This window comes from Rhinopithecus bieti, unplaced genomic scaffold (genome assembly GCF_001698545.2).
Source record: "Rhinopithecus bieti isolate Rb0 unplaced genomic scaffold, ASM169854v2 scaffold_74952, whole genome shotgun sequence".
Lineage (NCBI taxonomy): Eukaryota > Metazoa > Chordata > Mammalia > Primates > Cercopithecidae > Rhinopithecus > Rhinopithecus bieti.
The window spans coordinates 2,359-10,174 of NW_016827625.1; the positions used below are offsets into that span (position 1 = coordinate 2,359).

A 7,816-nucleotide genomic window follows, 5' to 3' on the forward strand; every position below is an offset into this window, starting at 1 on the left:
ATTTGCATGCTTGCATGTAATAATTGCATTTTTTCCTTGGTGATAAGATAATCTACATTGCTTTACAAATTGTTTTTTTGTTGTTTTGTTTTTTCATTTTACAATATCTCTTCAAGACCATTCTTTACTGGTATAAAGAGAGCTTCACTGTCAATTTGTTTCCTGGCTATATAGTATTCCAGTACATGCACATACTAAAATTTATCTTACCAATCTTATGTGAAGGACTTTCAAGTACATTCCAATATTTTGCCATTAAAAGCAGTGCCCCAGTGGACCTCTTGTATGTAAATGATTTTTCGAAATTATATTTCCTAAAAGTGAACATAGTTTTTCAAAGTGTGTATGGATCTGTTCTATCTCATGTGGGCCAGGCACTGATATCCTCTAACAAGCACTTTTTATGTTTAAAACTTTGCTAAATGAGGGCTGGGTGTGGTGGCTCATGCCTGTAATCCCAGGACTTTGGGAGGCCGAGGCAGGTGGATCATTTACGGTCAAGAGTTCGAGACCAGCCTGGCCAACACGGTGAAATCCCGTCTCTAATAAAAGTACAAAAATTAGCTGGGTGTGGTGGTGTGCACCTATAATCCCAGCTACTAGAGAGGCTGAAGCAGGAGAATCTCTTGAACCCAGGAGGCAGAGGATGCAGTGAGCCGAGATTGCACCACTGCACTCCAGCCTGGGCGACAGAGTAAGACTCTCCAAAAAAACAAAAACAAAAAAAAAAAAAAAAAAACTTTCCTGAATGAAAATGAAAACATACAGATCAAGATCAAAATAGTGCAAAGCATATATGTATGATCTATAATATCCTTAATAGAGGAACTCATGCTATTTAAAGAGCAAACTCACACCTTTGACAACCTGACCAATTAATTTAGGAGCAGACAATATTGAAGGTAGCTCATTGACAAATTTGTCCAAGATATGTGCAATCCAGGGAGTATCATCATTTTTTGTAGTATCAATCATATGTTTTAGTTGATTTATCTCTTCATTCATCTCCTCACATTTCTTCTTAAATCCTTCATCAAGCAAATCTTTCTGGACCTAAAGTAAATGTAGGAAGGAAAGTAAAATTTTAAAAATATCTATTCTCGTAAGACTTAGATTTTGTATTTAAGACCTGTGTGAAACTTTCTTTATTTTACTCCTAAAAACGTTTTATCAATTATTAGAGGAGACTTTGGACCTAGACATTGTGAGGAAGCATAGTTTACAACTTTACTAATATTCACCCACATTATGGTTTTGCTATGGTGCTAACTCAGGTATTAGGACAAATTCTACATGTTCCTGCCCAAAAGATGCCAGTTGGGAGGTAGCCATTGGTCTGACTGCATAAATTCTCAGTCCCAATTGGGTAGCACGGTCACCCATATTGTAGGAATAAAAGGAACTTATAAGCTGATGCAGAAATCCCTTATTAGAGAACTTTCAGATGGACAATGCAGGAATTCTCCCTACACTGTGTGCTAATTTGGGCAGGCTACCCACACAGGGTGACAACTGCAGCAACTTTCCCTTTCCTGTCCTTTTAAGCCTGGAAATTTCTGAGAGTTGTATGTCAGCATGGATCTAACTCAGGGTGTTTGGGTGGTAGTAGAGCTCCTGGTAATATGTGCTTGGTGAAGGAAACCAGTTGCCGTTCACATCAAATACACTGTGTGGAATATATGTTTAACCTCTTGAGATTACTTTTAAAATCTCCCAAAATAGCAGCTCCAACCATATCTATATTCCCCAAGGACTTGTAGGGATCATAGTCAACCTTACCTCTCCAGAATCTAAGTATAGAGAATATAGAGAGGAATTCCAAGTCTTACTGAAACAATAAACACACACACACACACACACACACAGAGAGAGAGAGAGAGAGAGAGAGAGAGAGAGAGAAGGATTCAGGGCTTTTAGTGACTCCCAAGCAGCAAATGGTGTGCTTCCTTCCAAGATGCTGCTGTAACCTTCACCAGCCCTTCCTGAGGTACCTGGGCAAGGACCATCTGGCCTGCTGAGGCCAAGGGCAGACTTACCTTCAGCTTGTGCTCCAGCATCATATTCTGCTCTCTCAGCAGGTGTTCTCTCTCCATCTGCAGCTTCTCCTTCAGTTGGGCTATGTTTTCCTTGAGACTCTTCTCTTGAGCCTCCATCTGTTGCTGCTGCTCCTGTAATTTCTGTTTTAAAAGTTCCTGTTCCTTCTCAGCTGCCTCCTTCTTGGCCCGATCCACTGCTCCATGAAGGTATTAGAAAGAGAAGAAAATAATAGGTGAAGATTCATCTCCGCTTTTCTGAGCTGAGAGACTAAACCAAATCTGAAAGGCAGGATGAGAAATCACAGAATTTACCCAGGTCCACACCATTAAGAGCACATTCGAGAATGTGATGGGAAAGGCTCTGCCTGTCTGGCTCATGTACAATCATAGCTCCAATCTTGTTATTTTCAGATTTAGCAGAGTGTGTGTTCCACAGAAGAGGAAATTCCTCAGTTTGGGAAGGTTTTCCTGTTAGATCTGTTGGAGGGCATTGTATAAACATACCCCTCCTGCTGTAAGCTAAGCCCTGCCCCATACCTGCTACTGCCTTCTCTCTATCAGTGAGGGCTTTATCCGACTGCAAGATGGATTTCTCTATCACCACCTGTGACTCCAGGAACCTCTGGAAGACCTCTTTTGCCTATGGAAGCAAGAAAAAGCACTTAGATTTCCTTGAAAATCGATGTTGTGTGTATTAGTGTTGCAAAAACAATTCTGGTCTTGTAACTTTTGCTTTATGCCTAAAATTCTAAAGTGGCCCCCTACAAAGTGTGCAGGCTCTTTAGTGTGACCAGAGCCCCACCTCAACTCCTGCTTCCTGTCTCCCTCCAGTGCCTCTCCCATGGCTATATCTCCCCATACCTGCTTTGGGTTCTGGCCAGGCAGAACTATGTACAGGTGTACAAACTCCCAATCTCTGATGCTTATATATGGTTGTCTTTCAGTGTACAATGCTGCCTCTAACCTATGCTCTTGCTTTCTCCTGCCACTTGCTGGCTACAACTTTAGGCAAGTTATGTAATCATCCTTGGGTACTAAGTTCAGATCTGTAAAATTTCCAAAATAAGGGTGCTTCTTAAAGTCATTAGGAAGATGAAATTAAAATGTCTAGGGAAGAGTTTAATAGTACACTGTAGGTAATAACAGCTCATTGTGAGTTAGTTGTATTACCATCACCTAGGTGGTGGTAAGAAACACCAGGTAGGTAGCCCATTTTCCACAGGTCCGTAAATGTCATTACTCTCTATGTAATTGTCTATTTATTTCATACTCTCTCATTTTAATCAGCTTTGAATGCAAAGATTCTACTTTAACCACACAAATCATCAGCTCTTGGCACATGACGAATTTTCGTTCTGTCTCTCCTGGATTTCTGAATACTATATTCCTTGTTTGGGGATAAAAATTTTTATTCTAAGAATTAAATGATAAATAGTGGACATTGAAAGCTAAGGCATTCTGCTATCCCTCTGCTCTCTTATTACCCACGGCTGGTGCTGAAGACTCCATTCACTCTATCCTATAAACTTCCCCATGTTCCCCTTATTCCTCACCTTTACTCCTTTCCTGGGGACTTGCCAATAGTCTTGTTCAATCTTTTCCTTTGTTTCCATGTAGAGCTTGTGCCCTCCAGGAACAGAGAAACTTCCTGCTGAGATACTTTCCATTAGGCCCTTTGAGAGCTCATTGAGTTTAGCCTGGCAGTATTGAACAGAGGACTCTTCATTCTGCAGCAAGAAATCCCCCTTCTTATTCATTGTGATTTCCTGCAAGGGAAATGTAGAGATGTCACCAGAAGAAACATATGGAGGAGATGAAATTCTAAAGAATCTGGTAGAAGAGTCAATCTAACTGTGGTCCTCATGAGAAAAACATTCTAGTGGAGTAGATGTGGAATCAGAAACACAAAATTTCATATATTCACAATGCTAAAAATTCTCTTCAAGGCTATGGAAAAGTTCATTAACCTTCCTGAGCTTCAGGTTCTTCATCTGTGACATGATGGGACTACATTCCATAATCTCTATGGTTTGTTGCAGCGGTAGCATCCTGTGCTCCTGTCCTCAATGGTACAAGGATACAAGAAGGAGCAACGTAAGTTGAACAATGGCCCGGAATGAAGATTTGGTAAGACAATCTTTGTTTCCTGGGAAAGGTAGACTATGCACAGAAAAACTGCACTGCTCAGGGATGACTTGTGCGTGTTCAGAGCAGGCCAGGAATCCTTAGAAGTGTTCACTTAAGATCTTAAGGGATCTGTATTGATTTTTACTTTAGTTATCTGAAGGTTTTCTGGTTAAGTGCTTAAGGTTTGGGCAGATAAAAGAGGGATATGTAGTCTTTTGAAACTCTATCCCTCATGAGAATCCATAATAAGTTATTCCTCAGTGACAGATGAGCATTGGTGTCAATAAAGGCAAGTAGAGGCTTCATTCTTCAAGGGGAAGGATGATGAACAGCAATGACGAAGGCAAATTACCACGAGCTTCTTCTGGAATTCCTGATTTTCATCCTTGAAGGAGTGCTCCATGAAGACTGCAATGGCTTCCCTCTCACAGGCCGCATGCACGTCCAGCAGCTCCTGGAGCGTGTCTGTGGGGAGCTTCACTCGCTGGGCCATCTGCTGGCTGTAGTAGTCGGCTGCCCTCTGCATGGCAGCTGAGTTCTCACGCTGGGCCAGAGTTATCACTGCATTCTCCAGACAAGGCACCGCTCCACTGTTGATGGCATCTACATAAGTCACTGCCAGAGTTCCCAGACCTAAATGGACCAGGAGATTTAGGAGCTAAATATGAAATTAAAGCTCAATGGGATCCTAGGCTACATTTCTGAGCACACACACACGCATGCACACACACGCACGTGCACACATGCAAACACATACACCCACATCCCTACCTCCTTCTGCTATTATCACTTTTACTTTCATAATGACTGTTCTTTTTTATGGATCCCCAGTCCACAGTGCTAAAAAATTTAAATATCTACTTTATCTAGTATACTGCAGGGTATACAGGAAGTACAAATTCTCATTTAAAAATTACAAGAAAAGTAGTTTACACAGATAAAATGATGAGGCAGGGTAAATCATATCGCATTTATTCCTAATTCTGAAGCTACCAATGTGTTTTCAGGGAATTATGGGCTAATATTTATTTATTTCTAGACTTTTTTTTTTTCCTTTTTTTTTTGAGGCCCAGGCTGGAGTGCAGTGGTGTGATACTGGCTCACTGCAACCTCCGCCTCCCGGGCTCAAGTGATTCTCCTGCCTCAGCCTCCTAAGTAGCTGGGACTACAGGCATGTTCCACCATGCCCAGCTAATTTTTGTATTTTTTGTAGAGATGGGGTTTCACCATGTTGTCCAGGCTGGTCTCAAACTCCTGAGCTCAAGTGATCTGCATGCCTCTGCCTCCCAAAGTACTGGGATTATAGGTGTGAGCCACCACCCCCAGCCTTCTAGAGGTTTTTAAACTTCAAGGTATCTTTTGTATTCTCTTTGCAAAGAATACTGAACACATAGGACTTACCCTAAGAAAATATTATGTGTCTGTTTTTATATTCAGTTAGTTATTTTATCAGTAGAGGATTTCTTTTTTCAGATATGAGGAAGCCACAGATTATCAGTGACAGAGTTTGCAATATTGGAGAGGAATTTGTAAATTGCAGTAAGTGTGATAATTATACACATTTCTTCATTGAGTGTGGATACCTGTATACACATAGTTCTTCTATATGGAATCTAACAAAAATTCTGAGAAACACGTTATACAATATAATCAACACACATGAGGCACCACAGAAATGTAAAAAGGAGACTCACGATTCCCAGTGACTGTGATTCCCTCCCTGAGGGTCTTGCTTCTTGCATGCGTGAAGATGTAAGAACAGAAAATGTTTGTTTGTTCCTGGAATTTGGGATCCAGTTGTTTTTCTGACACCTTCTCGATATTGGCTAGAAGGTCTTTGTCATGTGTTGGTCGGTCAAAGACAAAACATTTCCGTTTTGGAAAGAAAAGCCTGATGCACTCCCTGGGCAAATTGGATGTTTGAACTTTGGGATTCTTGCCTGAAGGATAAGAAAAATGGAGAATATAGTGAAAACAGTCTTGGTATAAGGGAGCTAAAGGTATTTTTGACACGGTTTATTGTCTTTTGCCATCTTGTAGGCTTACAGACCTCCTTTAACATAAACGTTCAATACTTCTGTGCACATGAAACTTGCACCAGTGATAAAATGCTGGCAGGAAACTTTGGGAGATATCTGATCCAAGCACAAACAAAACCCATGGCTAGTATCTGTGGATCTGAACGTAGTGCTGAGTATAAAGTAATTGTTACGAGATGTTTACTAAATGAATGCCTGAATTAATGAAATATCAAATGTAAATTTCTTGTCCACTTCATTCCATGTAGAAACTGAGCTGTGGGACCAAAAAGAAGAACCAGAAATAAAGTATCCAGGATAAATATTATAAATAGCAACATTCGGTATAGTAAAAAAGATACCATGATTATTTTAGAAAACCACAAGGATGCTAAAAGAATTTGTATAGTGTTAGCTCTTTTTTAGCAAAATGCTCTGAAGACTAAATGTAACAAGAATGTAATCTTGTTTTGTTTTGTTTTTTTGAGATGAGGTCTTGCTCTGTTACCCAGGCTAGAGTGCAGTGGCAAAATCACGACTTACTGCATCCTTGATTTCCCAGGCTCAAGTGATCCTTCCACCTTAGCCTCTTTAGTAATGAGACTACAGGTGTGCACCAAGACACCAGCTGAATTTGTTCTAGTTTTTACAGAGACAGGGTCTCACTATATTGCCCAGTCTGGTCTCAAACTCCTGAGTTCAAGTAATCTTTTCACCTCTTCCTTCCAAAATGCTGACACTACAGGTGTGAGTCACCGTGCCCAGCCAAGAATGTAGTTTTAAGATAATCATCCCTTCTCTATAAACTCTTAAGAGAAAAAGACGTATTCGATTTGACAGTGTTGCTCTTCTGCCTATGAATTTTTAAGAAATGTTTCAAGAAAGCATAAATAGAAAAATGAAAGCAACGATGAGTACACTGGAATTGATATTTCTCATAAGGTTTTATCAGATACACACTCAGATAAATGTAACCCATTGAAACAATTATTATGAATTCTAGCATGGACACATATTTTGGGTTTAAGAGAAAAATCATAACATAGAAAGTAAAACGAATATTCCAACAATTATCAGAAATTTTGAAAAGGCACAAATTATAAAGACACATGCTTCTTCAAGTGATTTTAGAACACAAAATCATTTTTGTAGATGATATAACTATACAGGTATTGAAAAGTTATATCCCTTCATGATAAGAATAATATCCGTGTAGCATGTTGATGTAGTCTGGATGTGTCCCCTACAAATCTCATGTTGAAATGTGACTCCCCATGTTGGAAGTGTGCCAAATGGGAGGTGTTTGGGTCACAGGGGCAGATTTCTCATGAATACCTTGGTATCATCCTTGTGGTAATGAGTTCACACAAGAGCTGGTTGTTAAAAGTCTGGGACTACGCCCCTCTGTTTTTCCCTTTCTCACCATGTGACACATCAGCTGCCCCCTTCACCTTCCGCCGTTAGTAAAAGCTTCCTGGGGTCCTGATTAGAAGCAGATGCTGGTGCCATGCTTGTACAGCCTGCAGAACTATGAGCCAAGTAAACTTCTTTTCTTTATAAATTACCCAGGCTCAGGTATTCCTTTATAGCAATGCAAAGTGGACTAACACACACATATATTTTATTAGATAGGCC

At 40.2% G+C, this 7,816-nt stretch overlaps 1 protein-coding gene across 1 annotated transcript; it reads right to left on the minus strand.

Annotated features, from left to right (window-relative positions):
• Positions 1-745: 745 nt before the first annotated feature.
• LOC108523404 (guanylate-binding protein 6-like) lies at positions 746-6,099 on the minus strand. The gene is made up of 6 exons (XM_017864013.1): positions 5,858-6,099; positions 4,516-4,796; positions 3,590-3,802; positions 2,574-2,676; positions 2,037-2,230; positions 746-1,053 (listed from the first exon to the last, which is right to left on the minus strand). Exons 2-6 carry the CDS (start codon positions 4,687-4,689, stop codon positions 835-837), a joined length of 903 nt encoding a protein of 300 aa, XP_017719502.1. The 5' UTR covers positions 4,690-4,796; positions 5,858-6,099; the 3' UTR covers positions 746-834.
• Positions 6,100-7,816: the final 1,717 nt, after the last annotated feature.